The 26,896-nt window shown below is 40.7% G+C and overlaps 3 protein-coding genes across 4 annotated transcripts in view; 2 read left to right on the forward strand and 1 right to left on the reverse strand.

Annotated features, from left to right (window-relative positions):
* The window catches only part of fndc3ba (fibronectin type III domain containing 3Ba), an 88,909-nt gene extending 80,145 nt beyond the window's left edge, over positions 1-8,764 (forward strand). The window contains exons 25-27 of the mRNA XM_063909081.1: positions 714-880; positions 2,161-2,288; positions 4,278-8,764. Coding sequence (XP_063765151.1) covers positions 714-880; positions 2,161-2,288; positions 4,278-4,589 — 607 coding nt within the window. The 3' untranslated portion in view covers positions 4,590-8,764. The remainder of the gene's footprint in view (positions 1-713; positions 881-2,160; positions 2,289-4,277) is intronic.
* A 3,234-nt stretch (positions 8,765-11,998) lies between these two features.
* Positions 11,999-15,996, reverse strand: ghsra (growth hormone secretagogue receptor a). The gene is made up of 2 exons (XM_063909108.1): positions 14,370-15,996; positions 11,999-14,194 (listed from the first exon to the last, which is right to left on the reverse strand). The coding sequence occupies exons 1-2, from the start codon at positions 15,199-15,201 to the stop codon at positions 13,881-13,883; spliced, it is 1,146 nt and encodes a 381-aa protein (XP_063765178.1). The 5' UTR covers positions 15,202-15,996; the 3' UTR covers positions 11,999-13,880.
* Positions 15,997-17,848: 1,852 nt separating this feature from the next.
* Positions 17,849-26,896, forward strand: part of pld1a (phospholipase D1a) — a 31,933-nt gene continuing 22,885 nt past the window's right edge. Inside the window, exon 1 of one of the 2 annotated variants that reach the window (XM_063908991.1) lies at positions 17,849-17,922. The gene's annotated coding sequence lies outside the window, so the exon portion shown is untranslated. Of the gene's footprint in view, positions 17,923-19,965; positions 20,142-26,896 lie in introns of those variants that run through there. The other variant, XM_063908990.1, reaches the window with a different exon arrangement.

Genomic DNA, 26,896 nt, shown 5'->3' on the forward strand with positions numbered 1-26,896 from the left:
GTCCATTCAGAGAGCCAGAAACTCTTTTTCGTGCCCGATTTTATTTAGATTTGTGTCTATGGCCTGTCAGTATTCCTCCTCTATGTTTATAAATCCCTGCTGTCTTTGTTTGGATGCACGCTCCTCTCTTCCAATCAGCATCCTCATTTCTTTTCAAGGTCTCAACACCCTATTTCTCAGGACAACATTACCCTTGTGTGTTATGCCAAACCTATACTGACAGAGTTAAAGCCAAGGTAAAAAATACTCCTTGGTGATAAAACTCAGACTATAATTTGAAGTGACATCATGACTTATGCAAATATAGTAAGGTCAACCATGTCATGCACCAATAACTTTTAATAACGTGTGATGAGTCATTGAAAATCCCATTAAAATGCATTTTTCCAATCCTGAAAGTGTCTAAGTCAGCCGCTAAAACAAATGTTGTGATGGGAACAGTGATGCGTCATCACTCACTGCCATGGTTAGCCGAGTTTCTAAAATGAGCCTCTCACCACATCTCTACCTTCCTCTAATCGATTCATAGCACCATCACTCCTTCCTCTCACCTTCACCTCACTCTCCACCCTGTCTGTTATCTTAGGAACAGTTATTCTTTCTGCCAGGTTTGTCCCCAACTCTCTCCTTTGTTCTCTCCTTATTTCCCATTTACTGATTTCCCCTTTAGATATGGAATTTACTTTCTTACCTGCTTTATATTTTCCGTCCAGGTTTGTGACGATCTACCACGGCCCCAGCCACACCTACAAGATGCAACGGTTGACTGAGTCCAGCAGCTACAGCTTCAGAATACAGGCCAGCAGTGATGCGGGGGATGGTCCTTTCTCCGACACACACACCTTCTGCACCACCAAGTCCGTGCCTCCTGCCCTCAAAGGTAAACTGACCTAGGAAGTCAGAGTAGCATCACAAGCTGTTACAAAACTTTAAAAAATACAGCTTAAGGGAGGCGTACAATATATTAAGCTTACTTCTTATACTTTGTAACGTTTTGTGTTATTTAGTTTGGCTTGTAAAGGACAAATATCAGTTTTTTTTTATTCATTTGTAGTCATGCATTCGAGAATAAGAGGGAAAATGTTATTAAGCTAACCTATCTTGTGTTTTTGGACATTTAACCTTGCTTTATCCAAGCATAGCATTTAGGAATCCAAGCATAGTTGTGTTCGTTTTGTAAAATGTTATCCAAAAGATTCCACCATGTTATATTTATTCGCCTCTTCATACTCTATTAACGGTCCAATATGAAAAATGACTTGGCGTAAATATTTACTTACATCCAATCTCTTTGTGAGAGCAACCCATTTTTATTTAGTGATGTTTAAATCTCCACTGATGTCAGAACTAGGCTAAGTTTGAACTTTAAGGGATGTTACAACCTGCCCCGCCAGTTGAAGAGTTACACTGATGGCCCCAAAGAGGTGATATGCTTCCCGAACAGGAAACGGAAATACATTTGTTTCTGTTTTTCTCATACAGATGACATGTTTACTGTTGCATGCTTGATTATCGCCTCCAGTATGCAGCCTTTCCTGTAAACCGAGAAGCGTTGGCTTATTATACTTGCAACAATCATAGTAAAGAGTATCCTCTCGGGTGATTTACCCGGAAAGTATTATGGGTATATCTGTGAGGCTGTGAATGTGCAGCACAGCATTGATATATCCATAAACAGGCGAATAACAGCCTCAGGACTATAAGTAGCTTCCATAAAACTGTTAGCCGTGCATGTTCTGTCTGATGGGTTTTTCTTTCCTTCAGGATGAGTTTGGACCATTCAATGAATAGGTCCCTCTAGAGTTTACAAAGTGTATGCTGTATTAAGAGGAGCAGTTAATGCAGTCAGAATTGGATTACTGTTATGCTGTCATCATCTAAGAAATGTATTACTTTGCGAAACAGTTATCAAGGTGGAAAAACAGAATTAATACACATGTATAATTTATTCACCGTGTCGAGGCTATGGTCCAGGATAATGTGTAATTCCTGCTCAGTTGCTCATGACTGCAGTTGCGATAAAGCATTCGATTTTCAGACCTAAATGGATGCTTATTAAGGGTTTATTGCTGTTACTCCTAAATAATTAGTAAGTATGACATTAATGGAAGTGGCGGTCAAAGGATTGAAATCATGTTTGTATGTCATTTATTCCAACAGCTCCCAGAGTGCACCAGCTGGAGGGGAACACGTGTGAGATCACATGGGAGACCATCCAACCAATGAGAGGAGATCCTGTGAGCTACGTGCTACAGGTGCTGGTGGGACGCGAGTCAGAGTACAAACAGGTTGGTCTCACACAAACATACTCACACGCACTCGGGTCGTTTGAGGATAGAGTGAGAGCTCATGTGTCTCTGGAGGCTTCAATAATTTAGCCCATTCTTAAAGTGTGTACGAGTTCTTGGAAGAAACTGTCTTATCTCCCTAAAGAGCCGAACAATTCAGTTTGTATTGAAGAAGAAGAACCTTTATTAATGGGGAAGGCTTAAAGAGCACTCAATTACCCACACTTCTAGACCCACATTTGCACATTGAAGATTAAAACACACACACACACACACACACACACACACACACACACACACACACACACACACACACACACACACACACACACACACACACACACACACACACACACACAGACGCTGCCTCTGCACTATGTCTTCTCCACTGAGAGTTAGAATATTCTGAAATTGAATGTAATCTGCAGTGCCAGCAGGATTTCTGATTGGTATTGAAGGATGTATAATGGGAATGACAACACACACAGATTTTGGCTGCACTTGTAAATATGGGACCTGGCTGTTGAGTGATGTGCAGACTAGTAGATTGCAGACAAATAGACATTTGTCTTCAGGGACGTTTCTCTCTCCGTTATTGAATTACCAAACGGTTGGAGGGAAGAACTGCTGATACTCACCAGCAGACAAAACCGCAGCTGCGTGTGCATGTGAGAATGCGGGAGGTGTATTTGCTCATTTCTTTACGTGTGCACTCATCAGCTGCCAATACTAATCTGTGAAGCTGCTTTTCATTTGTATTCTTCCCTCCGTATGTTTGTCCTTTTTTATGTAAACGACAATGAAGAGAACATCGAGTGAGTGCATGCACGACCGCTTTGATTAGCAAATTTCATTCATAAATAAGAGAAGCAAGGAAATTCTGATGGCTTAAACACACGCACACTTACCACCTGCTGCTCTCATATGTAGGAAAACCACAATTTGTTCTATATAACCCGTTACCACAAGTAAAAAATGGGCCTAAAGTAGCTTTATCTGTTCAGTATATCTACCCTGAAAAAATATGAAAGAAACCTAAGGAATGCAACAGAGAAGAGATCCTTTTTATGAGACCTCTAGCTTTTGAGGTTAACAGGTTTAGTTAATCAATGAGCAGGAGTTGACCTGTCAGGAGATCGAAACGGATACCGTGTCCTTTGGCTGTCATTGTATTATAATATGATTGTCCTTTAATGAGATTTTCTGGAGTTACGTAAGAATAAAGATCAAATATTGGTGCATTGTCTTACCCAAGGGCATTTCAACAGTACAGACAGGAAAGGCTTTGTTTCCTTTTCTCAAACCTGCAACATTTTATCTGTCTTTTTATGGTGGAGTAGTTTAATCCTATAGCTTGAGGCATTTTGCCGAACGCAATCTTTACCTTGATAATGAAAAATAACGGATAAAATAAGGTTGGTAAGCTAGAAAGAAGACAGCAGAGAACTGAAGTCTTAGAAATCCTTTCTTCTTTCTATAACAGGCAGAAATGAAAGCTCTGACCCAGGGAAAGTAGACAAAAGTGATCATTTTGGTCTCAGTAGGCAAAGATGTATTCAGTTGATTTGCCATTTGTTGCTTTTTCTCATGCTGAATGACCTATTTCCAAGAAGGGAACATAACCCCTCAAATTTCGTAGGACACAATCAGCAAGGCGTTGTTCAATAAAGACATGGCACACTGAAGACGCACTGAATGGGCGCTAATGTTATTGATCTTGACGTCCTCCCAGATGTGTGTTCTCATAATGACTTGGTTCCCATTCGTAAATGGCCACCTGCTGAGGGCTTCACCGTGCCCACACTATAAAAACAAGCAATCATAGTTCACTGTGACCCAAGCAAGCATGCAGGTCTCTATTCCAACAAAACACCAACCCACTGGTTTTCACAAAAACAACAGGCAGTGAGTTACATTTTGATGTGCTCCTTCTTGAGATAAAACATGCTTTTGCACACAGCTTTATAAACTGTTTCCCCCCCTTCACAGGTTTTTAAGGGAGAGGAGGGCGTGTTCCAGATCTCTGGTCTCCAGGGCAACACAGACTATCGTTTCCGTGTGGGCGCCTGCCGCCGTTGCCAGGATACGTGCCAGGAACTGTGCGGACCCCTGAGCCCCTCCTCCTTGTTCACGCTGCGTCGCCAGGAGACGGCGACATCGGGAGAGCTGTGCCCTGTGGAAACGGGCAAAGGCGTGGGCCTGATCTCCAGCGACGAGCGCTTCGCGGCGCTCATCGTGTGCGTGTTCGCGGGCTTCTCCATCCTCATCGCCTGCTTGCTACAGTACTTCTTCATGAAGTGAGGGAATTTTAACTATAGGATAGAAAGAGAACGCAAAATCACAGAGAAACTCTAAACAAACAAAAAACGTCTATGAAAGAAGCGAATGAAATCAAACGAAACACTTGATTTCTACTTCTAAGGCTATGTACGGTCTTTCTTTAGTCAAAGTATCAATTCTGGCTTTCCGCACCTCGTTCCTGTTGTCTTCTGCCTTCACTGAGTTTGGTCTCATTTCTCTCTACATCTCTGTTGTCTTTGTATTATTGTCTGTCTCATTTGTTTCTGTCGAGGGAAGCCTTGTGTTAGCTGTACCTCGGTTGGGAAAGAAAACTGATAATCAAGCCTTAAAATAGCTGTGAGCGAAGCAGTTGCTCCTCAGACTGACTTGCATGTTTTTTATTTTGTATCTTTTTAAAACATATTTGATTAGAGAACGTGTATATTTCATGACGGTCATTGCCTTACTTTTTGTTTTTCAATGTGTAATTTGCTTCTTTTTTCTTTTCCTTTTTTTTGCTGCAGTCTTTATTCATTTCAGCCATATTCCAATGTAGGCCTACAAAGCTTTAGCCGTTCATACCTTATTATTCAGTTACTGCTGACTGTCAGTCAATACATGCAATTCATATCTGCTCAGCTTTTAACATTCAATCATTCACTCATCCAGCTACCAAAGTGATGCAATCCATGTGTGGTGTAAGATGCTGCTATCCTGTGATTTTATTATATCTAAGAAAGAATGGAAAACCAGTAATCTAATATATATACACACAATATATAAATATATATTATAACAAATATCTATGATGCTACAAAAGTGATGTAATATAAGTGATGGCAATGTAAGGTCTGAAGTACAGTGTGCAAGGGGATGAATCGACCCTAGGTGCTCACAAACAGCAGTTCTGAGGTCAGTTCAGCAGCTGAAAGGAGCCTTTAAACGCTGGTGTCATATCAGACAATGCACCCCTGTAGGTATACGAATGTTGGGCACGAACTGGCTCTAGCGTTAAGGAAGCTGGGCTGGGATTGTGATTGACTCTTAACAGGAATTGACTGACCTGAGCATCTGATTGGCCCTCGGTCCTTCCTTATTCTACCATCTCAACTACCACAGCTCCAGACTATTAATCTGTAGTTTATGTGCCCGTCAGACCCAAAGGTGCTAACAGCCTGCCTTCTCAGAGCTCTGTGTGTTAACCAGGAAAGCTGTTAGGAGTTAGCTTGAGCTTTAAACCCCCCCCCCACATGTATCCAGCCGCCAGCCAGAGCAATGCTGAAACTGTAGTTTCTCCTTCCAGCTAGCCTGTGAATCAATGCGTTTGAAGACTGTTCCTCCTCTTTTATCCTCTCCTGCCCATAATTATCTGTAATTACTTTTTTGCTCTGGCTGCTCTTTCTCTCTAGCCTTCGATCCATCCGTTTTTTCTGTCCTCTCTCCCTTCTTCTGTTCTCTCACCCTCTCTCCCTGTCCTTTCTCTATATAAAACGGTGCTTTATTGACATGTAATCAGAGCAGTAGCAAGTTGGCGGTCTCTCCTCAGAGGGACATGTTCTCTGGGGATTTGAACTAATGTTCACTAACCAAACAAGCCTTTGACAGAACACAACTCAACAGAACAGAGCCTTCTGACACGCGTAACACCCCCTGACCTCCCGCCTGACACCTTTTATCCCAACCCCGAAAAACAAAGCCAAGGTACAGCCCATTACATACCCTGATGATCCAAAGAAGTCACCTTAACCTGCGTGATTAATGTGTGACATGTCTACTTCTGTCAGGTGGGGTGCAGGGGAAGAAGGATTGGGTGGGAGGGGGTTATGTAAGAGTGGCGGGGTGTAGTTTAGCCCTGCGGCCAGCTCTGATTGGCAGCCTGTAACGTACCTCAGGGATAAGGCCTTACAGAGGGGAGATCTGATCATGTCATCCCCATTGCTGTCATCATCGTCATCACTTTAGACTCTTTTTCTCTTCGCCTCCCCGATCTCTTTCTCTCATTTTTTTTTTATGCTGTATCTTGTTCTCTGTCAATGCTGTGCCTTGCTCCTGTATGTGTCAGTAAGCAAAGTGGTTTACTAGCTCAAAATACCTTTGCCAAAGTTGATGGGAAAGTTAAGGTAGAGTTCTTTTCTAGGTTTTATTTATACTATATATTTGCATACAGTACTTTACATGCCAATTACAGTGCAATCTTCATTTATTTATTGTTTAAAGATTAAGAGACAAGTAGTTATATACTAATTTTTTCCTTGTAGCATGTTTTTTTTTCTTTACATTTTTTTTTTAATGGATGTATGTTAGATTGTATGATTAAGGCCAGCATTCCTTATCTCAGTAACCCTTTAAGTATTTCTCTTACAGCTGTTGGGAACCTGTAGCTCATCAGTCCATGCATTACAGTTATCATTGCCGTTTCAAACATGTAACCAAATGCCTTTGTATTTTTTTTTTTTTTTTTTTCATCTCCTGTTGTCGGCCGTGCACAGCCGAGCAGTTCTTGTATTGCTTAGAGAGACATGTAGCAAAGCAAGGCCTTAGGGTCAGTTCGAGTCATCTGTATTGGGATAAATGTCGCTGCCTTTGGCTTTTTTTTTTTCCTGATTAGTGTTATAATGAAGCTTCTGATATCTTTTTACAGTTTTATTGCCAAAGTGCAGGCTTCTCGTGTCCACTAGATGTTGCGTTTGCAGTCGTCTAAAGGGTTCTGTGATGTTCCTCTGTGACGACACAGCATTACGATTATTATTATTGTTATTATTATTCTCTCAAAAGGAAAAAAAAACATTAACTTGATCTGTGATTATGCTTCTTTTCATATTATCTTTTATTATTTTGTTTTGTAAAGCAAAATGTGCCATTATGAAATGTGTAGCCCCTTTCGAATGAGAGTTTTTAACAATCTGATTTCACACTGAAAGGTAAAAAGAAAAAAAAAAGGCAAAAACAATCATTTGATTATTTCAGGCAGATGATGACAATAATAATATTGACGATTCCTTGTTCAGGCTAGTGCTGGTATAGCAGTAGTTAGTATTTTGTATCCAGTATTTTGCTAAGAGATGATATACAGAGATATCTATAGAGCTATAGAATGAAATGGTAATACATTACGACTAACAGAGTTTAAGCACTTTTTATGCCGAGCATTAGTCTTGATGAGGTTAATAAGAGCGAGGAGACACGAGTTCTCTGTTCCAAACACTACTGCCAACGCCGTCTGTTACATTCATTGGCATTATTCTGCTGTTGGCGTCACTGTGACATTGGCATTACTGGAGCATGGTTCTGTGCTTCTCAAATGGCACCTCGCTACCCTGCAGAATGCAAACTACGGCAACAAAGGAAGTACAGTTTGTAGGGAGTACTGTCCTTTCTCAGACGTGCTAATGGTGTGTCTACCTAGCCGGTCGCATTGTAGCCGACAGGAGATATGTGAGGTCTCCTGTCTTTAAACCCCTGATGTTATGTTGCCCACCCACAGCCCCTTTATTCCCCTTTACAAGCCTTAATGCCCCGGTCGGAGAGCACAGGTGATTGGCCGAGTCCAAGTCATGTTAGTGTTGTATAGTCCGAGGTTGACGCTTTGTTAACTGAAAGGCCGTGTGTTTGTGGGCAGGGTACTCCCTTTATGTGCTTTGTTGTTTTTGTTCTGTTATTTTTAAATGCTGGTGATTTTATAGATACTCCCGCCCCTCCACCCCGCCCTGCATGTCCTGAACATTTTGCAGGTATGTCAAAAGACAATTTTTTCGCCCAACAGCCCCACGTCTGTGCCTTCTGATCAGTTTATTTTTTCATTTTTTTTATTTTCATGTTTTGTACGTTTTACAGTAAGTAGAGAATTTTGACTGAGAATTTGGCGATTTGAGAAACGTACAGAGACTCACAGGTATTTAACTATTTTTTAAGCGAGACAAAAAACAGAAACATATTTTTACCTCACAATTTAAAAAAACAAACATTCCAATGTTGTCATGGTCTACGAATTGAGAAAAAAAAAAAAAGAAATTCATGCATTTCTTCTTGTATTGTAAATGTTAGACAATTTCATATGCATTATATAAAAGAAACTGCCATATCAATTTTAATGTATAGATTTTTGCAAATACTACCCTATGTATGTAAGACGTAACTGTATCGGTAGCGTATATATAATATATTTATGCCCAATAAATGTTTTGATTTTTTTCTGACTTTGATTGCACCTGTTTGTTTTATTGTGTGTGTCATTATTCATCAGCACCACTCCTTCATATACACTGATCTACCAATCCATTTTTTGCATGATTCAGTTTTATACAGATAGCTAAATGGACAGATATTTGTTGTGCAAACTAACTGAGAAACTGTCCAGCTGACATTTACTGGTGTGTAGTATTGATTTTTGTCTGCATGGTTCAATAAGAGAAGGTTGATTCTGCTCTGATTAAATACGCAATGTGCTGTTGTAAACAAAGCTTAGGAGCAATCAATATTTGTGATATTGAGGTTTAAATGAGGATTAACAGTCTGCATTTTGTGTCATAACAGTTTGAATTATTTCCGGTGACAACATTTAAAATGACGAGAAATAATTGTAACTAAAGACACTTTTTATCTATTGTCAGACCCAGTTATAAGGAGCTAGAGTTAACGCCTGAGTGTGCATTTAACTTGAGCTATCAGTGTGACGGTGGTAGATTTACTCTTTACTGGTTTCAATAGTGTTTCGCAAGATAGCCGAGGAGAGTAAATCACACTCACTTTCATCCCCTGCAGAAAGAGAACGCTGCTCTGCACGCTCAATTCCCCCTTTACCCCAAGGCGGCCCAGAGACAACAGGGGAATAATAGCCTTTTGACGATTTCTGTGAGCAATATGTTGTGCAGAAGGTTGTTTAAAGTGCTTTAAAAAATTGGACGAAACGACACTCTCTCACACTTAGGCTACATATTAAAAACCCTTAGAATGTTGACTATAAGCAATCAACTTGATAAGTGGAAGGATAAAGCATCAGCAACATTAAGTGGTAGTGTGTAAATCACAGGCTAAGAAGCACCATTTAGCTGGGTTGATTTTGTATGATCCGTCAGATGCAACCTTTTTGGGCATCTATGCAGGAGTCAAGTTCTTATGTGTTCTAACAAATCTAAAGTTCACCAAAAACAAAAGAGCAATCCACAAAAGAAAAAAGCTGCTCTCTTTGGGAGCAAAACCCCTAGGAGCAGAAATGTAATGCCTTTCTATAGCGGTTTAATCTACAGTTGGGGCCCAAGACTGCAAGTTAATAGCTTGATGGATAGCCTCAGGACAACATAAGGTGCAAGGCCTTTTACCAGATAAGTTAAAGCAAGAAAAAGGCTGTGAAAGAAAAAGAAGACAAGGCAATCAAATGATAAAACCTCATTCCCCAATGGGAGAAAACCCTGGCTGATGCTGAAAAGCAATCCCCATGAATCTGCATCAAGTTTTAATGACCCAGACTGCTGTTTTTTATTCTCTTAAAGGGATGTACATTTTACCAGTGGAGAATCATCAGAAATGGCCATATATCATATATATTTGTTGAATCTATTTAACTTGTAATCTTCTCATATGCTCATTTGCAATTTGAATATTTAGTAGGTTGAGTTATGGTAAAAGCTCATACAGGCGCTCAGGGCAGCTCAGGGGTCCTACAGGTGAGACGCAGAAGGGCAAGGGTATCATTAATTAGACCGAGCCCACAGTGTGCGGCGAAGTTGCAGAGGTTTGTATTCCTGCATTTTCAGGTGAGCAAAAGTGGTGATACAAAAGTATGATGACCATTGAAGTGGAACTGACTATCGGGAATGTAGACATGAGATTTATCAGATTTTATATCGTAGTTTTACCAGTAAAATAAAGAGGGTGTTGTTTGAGAAAGTGCTTCACCTGTTCGTTAACATGGACATCAAACGTGTAGCTAGCCTACTTGTAGCTTGCTAAAGTTATGCATTTTGTGGTAGTGCAGAATATCGTCAGTCCGTGTGTTTTGCGGCTTATATTCCAAACAGATGTTGGAATATTTTAAGCATGTTCGAGAGTGCACGCACATGTTTATACAGACATCAGGCATTAGACCTAGCCCAATGTATGTAGACACACGTAGTGATCGTGCTAGTATTTCTGTATTTCCAGAAAGAAACGAAGATTGCACTTCTGGAAGTCTCTTTTTGTGGGGTGGATGGATTACCCCAGACTGAGGATAAAGCCTGAATGACTTTAGCGATCCCTTAACTTCATCTATATCAGGGCATATTTCCTTTTTTGGGCCCAATAATCATAAGTTAACTCACTAGACACCAAACTAAGTCAGTGAACATAATGTCATAATGTTAACAGTGTCCTTGTCAGAAGATGGTGCAGGCTTCTCTTTGCTCACCCGCTAGAACCAGTTAGCAACCGCTAGTCATTACTGGCACCAGCCTTTAAGAGGTCCTGCATGAACCAACACACATCTGTATAGATTAACATGGATTTTAACTTTTCTTCGAACCCAACCTCCCACTCTTTGTCATCATGCAATTCATTCACTCCCACCTGCACAGCCCACTTCTAAATAAACTATCATTATGTCTGACTCATTGATTAAGCCTCTCTTCTTTCACCTTTTGTTTTTTATTGTACATTTTCATTGTACAAAGAGCCCCCTCATCTATGTGCTTTCATCTCTTCCTCTCCACACCTGTCATCCACCCACTAATTATCTTGTATACGATACCTAAGCAGCTTTTATTTAATTATTTCACCTTAATCACAAGTTGTGGATGTTTTAAATAATTGGCCAACTGGTTGACACTCAAATACTTTTTATTATTGTTTTTTTCCCCCCTCAGACTTTCACAAACCTCTGCTTAACAGGTTGTACTCGCAAGGTTTGCAGACGCACTTGGTGTATTGATCATGATGTGGACGTAGTGTTAGAGCCCTGTGTGGCGTCTGGGGGGAGAGCTTGCTGTGTTTGAACCTGTCTTATGTGATGGAGTGGTGCTGTGCCTTGTGGCCACAAAAATACAACGCCAGCCGAGATGAGAGAGAACACGCTGCTGTGTCTCTGTGTTAAGATTGGAATATTCTGACTGCTTTTACACCCCACTGAGATTTGGGTAATTTAATTGAATATGCTGTAGGATCACACAGGGAAAAGGTTATTGGCCCTGTCGAGGAGCATCATGCCTCTTTCAGTCCACTCTGAATGCGGTGGTCTCTACTTCAATTATGTTTGATGTGTGTGCAGAAGGTTTATGTTAAGTAGTTTGCTAGTTTCACAATATTCTCAGCTTGCCTTTTACATCTCAGACCTGCTGGGGACTAAAAGCTGCCAGATTTTGTAGTGTATGCTAGCATGAAGAACACACAACATGTTTACAAAACAAAATCAGAGTAATTGTGTTTTTACTTTTACAAGACTTTATCATTGACGGATACATTGGCAGGAGATATTCACAGGTGTATTTTTTAAAAGTAATCTACGAGCTGATTTTACTCTTTTAACAAACATAAAGGTGAATAAATATTATGTCATGACATCAGTATGTATGTACACTTATGAACAGATACATTCTTCAGAGAAAGGAGGCCATGTTTTGAAATCCAGTGCAGATTAGTGGAGGCTGCTGCGGTGATTTGGACTGCTGGAACCATCTGAGCATCGAGTGTATAGCATTACAGAGCATCTATTTACAAGCACATCATCACTTATAGACTTTACAAAATAAGATCACTTTTACTTTTCGATCTGTTGAATACTTTCAAATACTTTTTTTTTTTTTTGTAGTGTTGTATAGGTTTCCACATTTGGCACGTTAACATGTTTCTGTTTCAGTTCACAAACCATCATGCACTGTTAAGTCGCCCATAAAAACTTACCACTGAGCACCCATGCAATCCTTCCTTCAAAGCATTTTTTAAAATCAAACATTTGGTAAATCGATAAACAAGACAAGACAATATAGTGTTGATTTAACCACTGAAGAAGTCACCCTGTATGTGTACACTGAACAGTTTTTGGGAACAATTCATGCCAAAGATAATAAACACTGCAACTGATACCCCAGGTTTGCTCTTGCACTTTTAGGTAGGTATTGATGGTAGAAAATGAAGTTCCCTTCAGATAGTTTTGATCATTTGACCATGAACATTGCTAACATCAAATACCAATATTCTTTTTTAAACAAATGACTGAATGACCAATCTGCTTCATGTCTTTTATGATTGGGTGCACAGGTTAGCACATTGTCCACACAGCAGGAAAAGCCATGTTGGTTCAGCACACCTGGTGGCCGAACACAAAAACAGTCAATGGTGCACAGTCCCAAGTCTTAGAAAGCTGAGCAGACCACAAGAATCACCAATCAACTTCCTTTGTCTTGTGAACCAAACTTGTACTTTTTTTTTTAATGTTTTGAACTTAGTGATAATTGCATGTAAAGTGTCTTTTTTTCCAGATGATTTCTCAAAAAGAGCAAGAGCCTGCAGCTTGAATGAGTATCATTACAAAAAGTTATGATGTAACAATGTCTTGAAAATGTTTGCATTGTATATATTATCTAACAATCCTAAAATCAACTTGCAATGTGGCTTCCATGAACCAGACTTCACTCTTGATTGGCCCTTTTTGGCAGCATCAACAAAGCATGGACTTGAATTTCCAAGATACAGGGCGTTCAGCATGTACATTAATAACAGTGACAGTATTTTTACATATTCACACCCTCACAAATCACAGAAAAACACTTTCATCATGACACCTGGCACACAATGCACACACACACTCTGATATACTCTCTATTTCTCTCAAACACACACAGGCACACACACACACACACACACTGCACTTCTGCCCCTTTCTGAAGGAGTACAGAGCAGTGCCACAAGTTCTACAGTGCTTTTCTTGTCATCCAGAGTATGAATACAATATAAGGCAATTGTAAATGTCTAGTATATTTATTTCTGTGCACGTAGACGGGCATGAACGCCCCTATGATGTTCACATTTGGATCAATAAAAGCACTTTGGGCTGGTGTGTATTTTGCAATCCACCAGTCGACCTTAAGAAATGCTGCTGTTTGTGTTGACGAATACTTCAGGGCACTTGCTGAAACAATCCAACAAGAAAATAAACGGTTTGAAAAATATCGAAGTTCTATTAATGCAGGTTGAAAATGTGGATAGAGGCTTGGAGGTTTTAGTGGCTAACTCTTTCTTTAAGTACAAGTCAAGTGCCTCGCTCTCTTCTGACAGGAATAATGGCTTTAAGTCAGTGTTATCAACGCATGGCTGACCGTTTTTCTAATTATTTGAGGGCGTTTAGAAGCTGACTGTGGATTCCGTCCAGCCGTTCAAGCCGTCTCCCTTCACCGTGCTGGCTGTGCGGCCTCTTGGCGGCAGGCTGTCAGTCAGGCCGAAGAGACGTGCCGCTGCGCACCGGTATTTCCAGGACATGGTGTTGTAGAGGATGGGGTTGATGGCGGCGCTCAGGTAGAAGAGAACCACTGACACCAGGCTGCAGTACTCGGACAACCGAGACAGCAGCGGGGACGGTGCGTCGAGGGAGCGAAACTGCAGGTAGCGACCCACATGGAACGGCAACCAGCACAGTACAAAGGCAAGCACCACCACCACTGTGGGAGGGGGAGTATGATAAGAAAAGCAAGAGAGAAAAGTAGAAAGAATACACGATTAACGAATAATTATAAAAACAGTTGCAAATGAGGTAAAATATTGTTGTAAACGTTGCTTTTTCATCTGTTATACCCAGCTGGGCCTGTGCGTAATTTGCGCGCTCTGCAAACTTACCCAGCATCTTGATGGTCTGCCTGTTGCTTTTGTCCCGGTGTGCCACACGGGAGCTGACGTTTGTCTCTCTATGTCTCTGCCACAGCCGACGACCGATGAGGCTGTAGAGCACTGTCAGACAGAAGACCGGCATGAAAAAGAAAACAGAGCTCAGCCACACCATGGCTCCCATCAGGCCTGACTCCACTGCGAAGTGCGTAATCTTACACTCCCTGGTGTCCCCGGGATCCAGGAGGAAGCCAGTCTCATTCATTCCAGCGCTGAAATTTGGCCACATTCTGTCACGCTCCACTCCCACCATGACAAAAACGGGCCCTGCACTCATTAGAGACACTGTCCAGAGAAAAAGAATGAGGGCACGCACTCGCCTCTTGGTAACCATGGCCTTTGCGCGTAGCGGGAAGCAGATCGCCAGGTAGCGCTCCACTGACAGAGCAGTGATGCTCAGGATGGTGGAGTAAGTGCATGACTCTGACACAAACTGAAAGAGCTTGCAGAGTGCGGCCCCAAAGCGCCAGGGCCTGTACCTCCACATACGGTAGAGGTCCAGTGGCATGCAGAAGAAGATGAGCAGGTCTGACACGGCCATGCTACACAGGTATAGGTTGGTGGTGGTCCGCATATCCCGGTACTTACTGACCACCAAAATTGTCATGACATTCCCTGTCACCCCGACCAGAAAGAGAAGCGTGCAGGCGATGGTGATGGCCGTGAGCAGGGGAATAGAGTAATAATTGAGAGGAGGCTGGTCAGCGTTGCTTGTGGCGTTGAAGGTCTCCTCCCAGCAGCAGTTATGGGAGAGGAACTCCGAGATGTTGGGCCAAGAGGTCATGCTGTCGCCGCGCAGTTATTTACGGGTCCGTGTCTGGCCCTGACTGCTGCAGGAACCCCGGGTCCTGGACTCCTCACAATCGTTAGCGCTGCCCTTTACTCCCATCATCAACGTTTGAGCTGCGTAAATTGTCAAAGGTTGGCAGCCGTGCGTAAAAATCAAGATCCTTGCACACGTTGATAACAGGTTTGGCTCACAATTCTTAGCAGATAAAGAACTTCAGAGATCATCCGGGGAACAGATAGTCCTGTCCAGAGTCTGAAACAAACATGAGGCTGTAGGTCCATATGAATGATCTACAACTACATTGTTTGGAGCAAAGAGACAGGTGCAAAACAAATTGTAAAATGGTGTAAGCTACACATCACCAACCACAATAGGTGCGGAGGTGTATTGTAATCAAAAGAGATGAAGCAGAACAACTTTTTTGTTTGAAGCACAAACATTAATGTTCTGAAAAAATGTAACTTAAAACCAATTTCATCTCCTGTGTCCTTTTCGTCTGTGCCACCAGCAGCTGAGCGTTTCAGGGAAAATATTTCTTGCAACAGAGAGTCCCACAGAGTTCCCATCACCAGCAATGCGTTCCTGTTTGCGCGTCAGACAAAAACAAAACACTGAATTTGTGGACGTCTTGCACCCGGCAGCATGTGACGGTGAGTCAGAGGCTCATGATGCGGCAGCAGCTGTGAACATCTGTCAACGAAAAGGGCACCGGAGCTCAAACTCGGGCAAACACAAACGGGTAAACAACAACTAGAGAGAAAACAAACACTGTATCACGGAGTGGGGGGAGTTTTGTAAAAGTGACGAGAACAAAGAATGAACGACGTCCTTGTCAACATAATCATGCAAATAGAAGTTGAAATCATGGAAGTAGAATAACGTTTTTTTTAAAAGGCGAAGAAATCCCCCCCGGCTTTTCAAATCTGCTCCTCTAGGTATGCTGCATATCCAGTGTGTGAATCCAGATTCCTAGTGAGCAAAACATCATACAGGTGAAGTGGTGCTACCCAAGTGAGGGTGATGTGGAAGTCTGCAATGAGCTCCCAGTGCTGCAACGCCACCTGCAGGTACTTTAGGGAAAAGATGACAAGGGCTTAATGCTCACGAGTATCAGGAAATCAGTTTAACACCTTCCAGAGAGCATAGGGACAAAAGGAGACACTTTTCCAAAACTCTCCCAAATGTGAGTCTTTCCATTAGCACAACATAAAATAACCACTTGCTCCAAAAGAGGGCCTTCGCAGCTGATCCTGCAGGGGGTAAAAAAAAAAAAAAAACAGCAATTTGGTCATCATAAAATAATGAGATTGTCTGTTTTTTGCTTCTTAAACACATTTCCATATTTTATTATTATTTCTTACTTTGCGGTAAAGTTTAGAAAGTACAGGTTTTTTCCCAGTGGGGTTTAAATGATGATAAAGCTGCACTCTACCCAGAAATTCTAATTCCAATTTGTCCCCTGTGGTATGAGAACAGGGACCATGAGGTGGCAGTTGTAATTGTACATCGGTTGTGGTGTTTGCTTATGAGCTACATGTGTGAAATCCTGTCTGACGTGCTGTAATAGCTTTATTTCCAAAGAAGATTTAATGCAGTTTTATTGAGACAAACCGCTATATATTCACAGCCATAAAACAATTGAATAATGTATGATAAGGTCAAAGAAGAGTCACTTTAGAAACTTACTAAACTACCACCTGAATATAGACATCACCCTCCAATATCTGGCAGGATATCTGGCTTAATTTGCAGGCAGCAAAACAGTAACTACAGAAGTAGTACGTTTATAGGTTTGAAGTCTAAAGGCTCTCTGCAAATCTGTATAACAGGGTTTAGAGTGTATTTTCATGTATTTTTACAATATTAAAACGTTCATACATTGAGATAAACTAAGTTCTTGTAGAAAGACATTTGAAAATTGTGTTTTTCTATTCAGTTACTTTATTTCGTACAGAGGCAACATCTTGTTTTTTTGATAATTGTTCTTAATATTTGGATAAATGTAAATATGAGATATAGGTTTTATATATCACGTTTCTCCTCCATTTTGATTGAACTTTTCGGTATTGTATAAAGATACGTAATTAAAAATATAAATCACAGGTACCAGAGAAAAGTGGATAGATAAGATTCATCGGTAGGATGTCAAAAGGCCTGATATCAGTCTTTACTCAACTGGAAATGTAGTTAATGCGTTTTGCCTTTGTTGGGTGTTGGCTATTATAAAACACATCCTTATCATTGTTTGAATTCCTGCTATCTAAACAAAGTCGACGCAATTTTGCGTTTAAGACAGTAAGAGCCGTAAACCTTGTTACTGTTATTCCTAATGGCTGAATTAACCACTTGCTGGAGGCCTTAAAAGTGAAGAAAACAACCCATTTCAGTACAGGTGTTAATATCTTCTTAATTACAGTAATGCCATATCATTGTATTTTTGCTGTAATGATTGCAGTGATGTGATTCTCATTCATGCTTCAAATATTGTTATCTATTGCCCTTTGCGCTGTGTTTATGGGCAGATTCCATTATGTTTATGACCTGTGTGTGTGAGAGAGAGAGGGAGAGAGAGAGAGGGAGAGAGAGGGTAAGACAAACAGATAAATAGAGAAAGAGACAACCGGAGATCCTAATAGTGGAACAAAACGCAAGCAGGATACTGGTCATGACATTTTAGTGTTCCACAGCCTCTGTTAGACCTTTTCATCATATCTGGTATGTATCTGTCTGGGGTCATACAATATGTAATGTGCGTCCTCACTGTAATATATGTATGTGTGAGAGTGTGTGAGTGAGTATTGGCATGTGTATTTGTGATTTCAGGAGAAACATGAATTCTGTATTATGTAATATAAGTACATTTCAATGGTTACAACAGGGGTAATAATAATAATGATGATAATAGCCAAACAGGCTTGAGATACTGTAGTACATATATGGGCGAAATTGCAAAATTGGACTATTTCTGGGTCAACGTGAGGTAATTACAGCCACATCGGGTATTTCCACAGAAACGTCACAGATGTATTTATCAGGAGAGCTTTTTCTGGTTGTTCTTTTTATGGCTGTGAACTGTGACCAATTCATTCTGTATGGTGTCAGTCCTATTTCTTTGTTGTTCATGTGCATTGTACTTCTGTGTAAAGTAGTTAACGTATTGGGAGTGTTTTTGGTGTCATGTTGTCTGAAGTTTGCTTCCAGGGTGTGTTAGTATAGCACAGGGTAAAGTCCCTTCCTGTCTGGCATAGGGATGAACACACCATTTGGTTTGGTCCGTGGGGGGTGCAGTACATCTCTTCCACCACAAGAGGGAGCAAGAGATTTAATTTTATTGAACCTGTGAATGTGCGTGAGTGTTTGTGATTGGCTGCAAGACTAATCAGAATCAGAATCAAGTTTATTGCCAGGTAAGATTACACATACAAGGTAATTGCTTTGGTGTCTGGTGGTGCAAACATAAGTTGCAATAGTAGGTCAAAAACTATAACGATAATACAAATAAATATTAAAATGAAAAAAGAATAGAGAAGTATTTTACACCACATTTCAAATAAAGAACCTTAAAAGCTAAGACACTTAGGAAAATGAGTATATGGCAAACTACAGTGTTTTATATTATACTTGTGGAGGGCTGTGCTGACGTCTTCAAAATTTGCAATGACATGGAGTGTTTATTTCATTAGATTAAAGCACATTCAGCAGAAATACACATACACAGGTACACACAACTACATCTTAGTTTTGTTTCCTAATGTTTGTTTGTTTTTTTAAGCCCATATACATCTTTTTATTTTTTATTTTACAACCACTTATCATAAAACAAGATAAGTGTTCAATTAGTGTAGCACAGGTCGGTTCTTTGGAACGGGCGTTTATTGTTGTTGCTTCCACCTTTGGTCCCGCCACTCATGCCTTATTAACGCCGTGAGAACTATACAGTACATTAAACAAATAAAAACCAGACAATGTACAATTACGCTGTGGCGCGAAATGAAACAAATGACATTTTACAGATAACTCAAACAAAATACCTCGTTGGCCGCTTGTCGTGAAAAGAGGTTCTTTCGTCAATAATTGGTACATTAAATAGCGGAGATCTGTGAGCACCTGCCGCTCGACTCATTGAACTATGAACTGTACCGTCCCTCAACTAAATATGCAGCGGTAAACACACAAAACATTAGTTCCGGGCAATATCAAAATGCAAACAATTAAATAATGCACTATTGGCTGCAGCTCTTTTAGCATGTTATACATTGATTTACAGAACAAATGTTTGAGATATGAAATACATTTTAACTTTCAAATGAATAAATATTTATTTATTTATTACACAAAATCTACTAATGAAGCATGAACATATTTATTCAACAGCACTTACAATTAGTCTATTGCTTGTTGTGCAGATGAACTCACTGTACATACAGGCTGTACACATGGTTTCGCATATGTCATGAATGCACAAACGTGGATAAACAAACACACACACATATGCAAAAAAGCCAGGGAACGGACATACAGGGAGAGTTAGAAAGTCACAGTGTGTGAAATGATGAGATAATAGAAAGGTGTGTGTGTGTGTGTGTGGGGGGGGGGGTCATTATTTTTCTCCCAAGAGGACTCCTCCCACTTCACCAAAAGTCCAGAAATGGTTTTCCACCAATGAGAGAAGCGTGTGGGAGTAACCCGCGTCTGTGATTGGTCTACAGTTTCGCAGACCCGTCCCTTCCTGAGGAGTTGGGGCGAGTTCACTGTTAGTTTTCTCAGCCGCACTTACTGAGTTACTAAGGAGAAGGGGCACAGGATTTGCTGTCTGTACATCGGTGTCTGCTCAGCTTCAGAGAGTGTGTCTTAGTATTGACGTCCATTCAGAAAAGACCAGAGGATTGATCAGACTAAGCAACATGTGGGCTGCATGTCCACAGAAAGAGCAGGTTGGTAATATCTCCCTCTCTGTTTTTGTCTGCTCTGTTCTATTTTCGACCATGGACTGGGGGAGATATGTGTCTCTGTGACAGTGCTTGGGTTTGGTCTGTCAGTGGGATCATGGAGAAGAATGTACAGTATGTTTAAGTATGCCTTCATACTTAGTGCGCACGTATGTTTGCATCAGGCTGAGTGCAGTGTTTAGCTGCATAGCAAATACTGTTAATCCTTGAGTCCCGGTTATGTTGGACAGATGTGTGTGGAGATGAGTTTCTTGCTCCTTCAGTCGAGGGTGTTTACTTTCCATCCAGGAATTCTGCAACAAGTAGTGTGTTACCTAATGTTTAAGCATGCACAGGTGTGGGTGTGTAGTCTTCCTGCCCCCCTCTCACCTCTCACACCCTTTTGTGGAAGTTAGTTGCTCCAGCTGGAATGTCATGTGAAGACTGGAGATATTTTGCTTTTCTTTCTATGCTGCCTCCCCTCCCAGGCTCTTTCTTCTGTTGTCTTTGCAACGGAATGATACTGACCTTTGACATTCAGTAGTCTTCCACAGGCAGTAGCAGGAGCATGACCTTAATGCGTTACTGTTGGAGAGACGCACACACATTGCTGCTGTTATTTCTCTCAGATTTTAACTGTGTGCACATGTGTGTTCAACTGTATCGACCCTGTTCCATGGGATGTTATCCTGCTCAGTTTGTGATATCAATCATTAATGTGGACAGTGGGAAAATTTGAAACCTCAACCACCTACTGCTCTCAGAAGAAGTTACGTAACACAGGTTTTATCTTATTGCAATGTTCTACTTCTTCTCGGCAAGGATTCAACATATTTTTAGCTTGGCAGGCAGTTTCAGTGTGGTAAATTCATTCCAGATGTGGATTTCGGTCTCGTACGCTCCTGCTATATGGTGAACCTCTGTCAAAACCAACAAACCCTGTTCTGAGTTTCCCACCACTGTCTCAAAAATGAAACCTTCTGGATGATTTAAACATGATGTGTATAACTACTGAAAGGGTATTGTTCCTGCTTTCCCAAAGATACCTTAGGTAAAACTATATTGACGGCATTGCTGTAGCGCTGAAAACAAAGTAGAGGATGAAAGGTTCATGAGATACTAAAATAGATGTGATATATTTATATGGTGAAAGATATCACTATGTCATTTGGCGCTCAGACCATCATTAGCATATTCTGGCTCTTCTGTCTCTATTTGTGGCCCTTATACACTCCTTATTCATAGCCAGGTCCATGGACAATCAATTGAAAGTGTTTTCTTTAACATGTTAGAGGGTTAGTTCAGCCCAATCCAAAGGGACTTTTCCCACTTATCATTAGTTACTTTTCCAAAGCGATGTAGGTAACTTGAATTTTGATTGTTATGCTTGCATTAGCAAAAAAGATGCGCAACAGTGACATCGTTCCAGGAAACATTTGCATTTCTCATGATAATCAACGGTAGAACCTGTTTTCCAGTTATAATAGGGACTATTTGTCTGTAAAAAAGTAGTTCCAGGACTTTGCATTAACTGGTAAATTGTTTCTGGAAAGACATGTAGCTGTTTAAAAATGCAATATTAATGTATTGCTTTTTGCATCACAAATGAAATTCCATTCAGCTACAGTGGTTGGGTGGTGTGGTAAAAAAAAACTAAGTTGCTATGTCAACACCTGATCATATAAAACCCACAACTATCTTTATGGCCAGATAACACTGGAGATATTTTTGGGTGAACTGTAAAGAGCCTGAAAGCCTTCCAAACTTTATGTCCTGCCACGGTAATCATGCGGAGTTAGAGTGACTTTAGTGGTTAGTACATAAGTAGTAGTTTGGTAATTTCCCGGCTCTGACTTGGCTGCCCTGGTAGGTCTGAGTCAGGCTTGGCTGACAGAGAGAGAGGGAGCAGTTCCATCCCTCCTTCAGTACAATGATGCCTTGTTTTCCCGCAGCAGAACGCAACCCTGGCGACAATGACGATCGCGGCCTCTCTTTTTCTGGCATCTACTGTATGTCTTGCTTTCTCTGCCTCTCTGACCATCCCTGTCCCCCTATCCATGGTGTGAAGGATTAGATAATAGGCAGCTTTAGTGTGGGCAGAGAGAGAGAGGTGTCACAGACCTCGCTTAGTGGTTCTTTTCTCCCTTCCTTCCTTCCTTCCTCCCCTCCCTCCATCTTCTCCTTTTCTCTCTTGTTTGTACCATCTGCGCCACGAGGAGCTTGGCACCACATGTTCTGTGAATGCCAAGCTAACTTTATGTTTTCTTTATTGTATGCGTGTGAGTGGTAGTATATTATTCAAAGATGTTGTGTCCATGTATGTATAGCATGTTTACAATGATTTAAATCATTCGCTGTGTTCGCCACAGTACCTTGTAAACGTCTTGTTATCACTCATCTTTGAATAGATGATCTCACAAGTTATCTATTTTTCCGAACACTGATGGGTATTCAGTTACAGCACCTTCGCTGATATTGACATACTGTAGAGGCTCATCCCGCCTCAGTGTCTCTACAATAATTTGACACTTTTCAGACAAGCAAACCTAGTGTAGTGGGACAAAAGTAGGAGTGTGTAAAATAGGCAGACATGTAGAGTTAATTTGTGACCCTTTTTGGATCGAAAGAAGTAGCTATGACAAATATAATCATTACACCCATACTGATGTGTAATCAAGCAATGAGGATCACTGATTAAGACGTCGGGCTTTTAGTTAATGAAGTGCAATTATGACACACTAATCAAAAAGGGAAACTGCTGTTGTGCTTTTTGATGAAATGCAATTGCTTTTTTGTTGTCGTCACAAGTAAATATACAATTTTATCAAAATAAATCTTGAAATATGACATATTATACTCTTTATTTTTTAGCTTTGGGTTTCTACGAGAACATACTTGACTGCTTATACGCTATCCATTATTTTTTCTTCTACTATCTGTCTGAATATCTGAATACCCTCGGACTGAAATACTTAATTTTAGTGCCTGTCTCTTAAAGCTCGGTCCCGAAAAGCACAGTCTGTACTATGGGCTTGAAAGAATAATAAGGCACACTTTTTGCAAAGATGATTCTCAAGCCATGGTAGGAGACACTCAGATGGGCTGCCTGCACAATCTGACAGTTTTTGGGTTTGGTAAGCATCCCCGCATCCCAGATGTACAGTATGACATTTTTTTCCCAGTTTGGGTTAAATAAAGTATTTCTGGTTCAGATTTTTCTGATCTGATGTTTACACAAGTGCTAAAAAGAGAGTTTTTCATAACAATTCTCCATGAGTTAATATGCAAAGAGTGAGAGTGGAGTGTCTGAATTTCTCCCAAATTAGAAGTTAATCTGTATGCTGACCACCTTAGACCCTTGTACCAACACGATGCTCAAGAGCATCAGAGGAATATCTTTTTGTTTGTATTGAAAATGTTAATTTATTGTCCCTATGTGAGTGAGGACAATACTACTGTTTCCCTGTTCAAGGGATTTAAGGTCATGTTGAGTTCCCTACTTCACTCCCAGCAGTAGCACCAGCATGGCGAGTTCCCACCCTTTAGACTAGATCAGATTACTGACACATCCCCATCATGCTGCCTGCTTTTGTGTAAGAGTACACAAGTAGTGTAAAAGCAACACAAAAGACAAGACTGTGTGGTATGTGTGATCATTTTACATGAGAACCAATGGCAGAGTCTTCCCACACGGATCACAACAGTTTGGCAGGGAATCTGACTTTTGGGTGCAAGACACACAACTTCCTGACTAAACTTTATTTTGGAAAACAACAACCTAGCATTTGATCGGGAAAGCACATTTTCTACTGCCACTAGATACGGCCCCAGAGTGACCCCTTCTTTGTTCCCAAGGCTCGTGGGTCCTTGCATTATACAGTAACAAAGCTGCCTGAAAGAATCTGCAACAAAACATAAACTAGAGCATCTATCATCTTATTTTCTTACAAAACCTCAGAGGGAAAAGTTTTACCGTTCGATAAATCTCAGGGGGACGGACGGCAGATAATAGGAGACTGTAAAGGCACATCACAATGGACAAAAACAAACTCACCTCGCCCTGCTTTCTCCTTTCTCACGCGATCTCAGAGAATCATCAATGGGTGTACATGAATGTTCGATATTAATGAATGAAGATGTTGAATACGGTATTGATTGGGGATTAACCTGGTGTGACTTACAATAATATTAAACTTAACGTACCACTATCTAACAAGCCTTTATTTAAAAGTTATGAATAAATCAATAACGCGTGCTGTTTAAACAAGTTATAAATGATTCACCTCATCGAGTGTTGGGTTTCCATGTTGGAGAGTCTTAACTGTAAAGTCCTTCTGATAAAAGATCAAGTCTGCAGTTATAAAAGTCTGTGCTAATAAGGGTCACACAGTAAAAGTAGGTCATCAATGATTCTCAGTGTAAACAAGCTTATAATAAAGTTTTTCCTAAAAATAAATACATCATCGAATAAACCGGTTAATTTAAAGGAACGCTTTTACACTTTAGGAATGTCCTCATTCATTTTCCAAAAGAACGGTTGGATAGAAGATTGATTTAGTTTAATATGAAGCTTACAGCTAGCACACAGAGAGCGTAGCTTAGAACCAAGCATGAAAACATTGGGGATAAAGCCTCCATCGGGTTTGTTTAATCTGTACATAATCACAGTGTAAAACAACAGTTTAACAGAGGACTATACAGTTTATTGGACTACTTCTTGGCTACAAGCAGTGACTTAACTACTAATTGCCCAGAAACAGCTCGGAGGTTGGAAAATTCCTTTTAGAAGATGCTTGTACTGTAGGCTTTGTAAAATGGGGAGTTGACGCATTTACACTTGGATTATGTACCGGTTTAACCATCAAGGTGTGACATCTCACAGACATAAGTCTCTCCGAAGTCCAGCAGTCAACAACAGCAGTCTATTTGATGAAGTATAAAGATGAAGACATTCAGAGAGATTTATTATAACCTCACAACCCCAAATAAGTTCCCATGGTTTTCACTGATCAATGAAACAATGTTAATAAGAAATGAAGATGTGAGCTTTCATAAAGGGTCCCTTATGAGCATGTGGTATGTATACGGTTTTGTTTATTATTTTCTGGGGCAGCTGTAGCTGCGAGGTAGTGCAGTTTTTTTTCAATCAGAAGGTTGTGGTTTAGATCCGAGCCCCTGCAGTCAACACGTCGATCCTTGGGCAAGACAACCGGTGTGTGAATGTAAGCTTCCTTGAGCTGGTTGCTCATTGAATAGCAGCCCCTGCCTATGTCTGAATCTGGTGGGAACGGGGGAATGATGATATATGTGTAGCACTTTGAGGAGTCTGGAATAAATGCACTCCATTTATCTTTTCCACCCAAAGCTCTGGTCTAACTTTAAGTGAAATATTGCATCCTCCTTAAGGGATTTTGTGTTATTAGGAATACTCAATGATAGCAGCATGTTCGTGATGGCTCTGTGGTGCGAGGTGAAGACTAATTTACCATTTGTCACATGTTGGAAAGACAAGTTCCCTCTTTGCTTAATGATGCCTCTTGGACTCTCTCTCCACTCTAACAAACCTCCACATTTCTTCTCCCACTCAACATTCTTAAATTTCTTCATCTATTCGTTGATTCCAACTAAGTGACATTTAAGAGGGATGCTAGCACACGAAGAGAGAGGCGGACACTCTTAGATGCTCCTGTTGATATTTATAAACAAGCAACTTTCTGGCTGTTCAAACTATCGCCATGACAACAGGACAGGAAGCAGGAAGTAGGCAGCCGTCCATTGGAATGGAGTCGAGAGATAACCTCCTGCAAACTCCTAGTTTCATTGCTATGCTCCTCATCTCTCTGCTCTCCCATAAGGCACAGATACATGACCGGTGCTTTTGTCCATGCATGTGCGTGAACGAGTTTGACAGCTGACTCCACACTTGCAGACATACAAACCATATGCAGCATACCAGGTCCCTCTGCAGTTAACCTCTCAGTGGGTCAAGCCTGAGGATATTCTTAGAACAGGAAGATAGCTGCACTGTCATAAATACTTCTGAAATCCATGATTACATGCACTCCAGTCAAAAACAACAGCCAATGGGACTTTTTGAATTTTCTGACTATTACTATATCCTGTATGTCTACTGAGACCAACAATTATATTATCTTTTACTGATTTGATGAAGTTTAGGACATATTCATATGCATTATGTTGCTTCCTGTTGGTTCTAGGATTTATTTGTATTTTTATAGTCCATTAGACTGCTGCATTTTTATTGTCCAATTGTCAGATCACAACGAAATATCGATGTATGAAATGTACTCCCTTCATGCAGGTCGGAGAGGTTTGGTTGCAAAATGTGAAACCTGATGTTGTCATGGGTCCAGGAAGGTTGAATGAAGCAAGTCATAATTGAGATTTAAAGAACAGAACTGCACACACAAAGCATTCCTTTGCAGCAACCTCCTTTGTTTACGTCCATAACTGAGAGGAGTGATAGTGTTCTTTGGCAAGTTTGCTGAGCTTGATTTTCTTCTATTTATTAGCTGAAAATGCTGACTAACTGGCCAGTCTTGTCGTTTTTACAACCATTCTGATTTGACATTGTCAGATTTTTGTGTTCCTTTCCCATGTTCGACGTTGTAGTATTGAATTGTTCACTATGGACAGCTGTGTTACTTAAATGTATAAATATGTACACTGTTCTAATGCATCTCTCAGATACAATGAGCACGTAACCATCTACCTCTTGTTTTCCATACATGGTTATTTTT

The sequence above is a fragment of the Eleginops maclovinus genome, chromosome 19 (genome assembly GCF_036324505.1).
Source record: "Eleginops maclovinus isolate JMC-PN-2008 ecotype Puerto Natales chromosome 19, JC_Emac_rtc_rv5, whole genome shotgun sequence".
Classification (NCBI taxonomy): domain Eukaryota; kingdom Metazoa; phylum Chordata; class Actinopteri; order Perciformes; family Eleginopidae; genus Eleginops; species Eleginops maclovinus.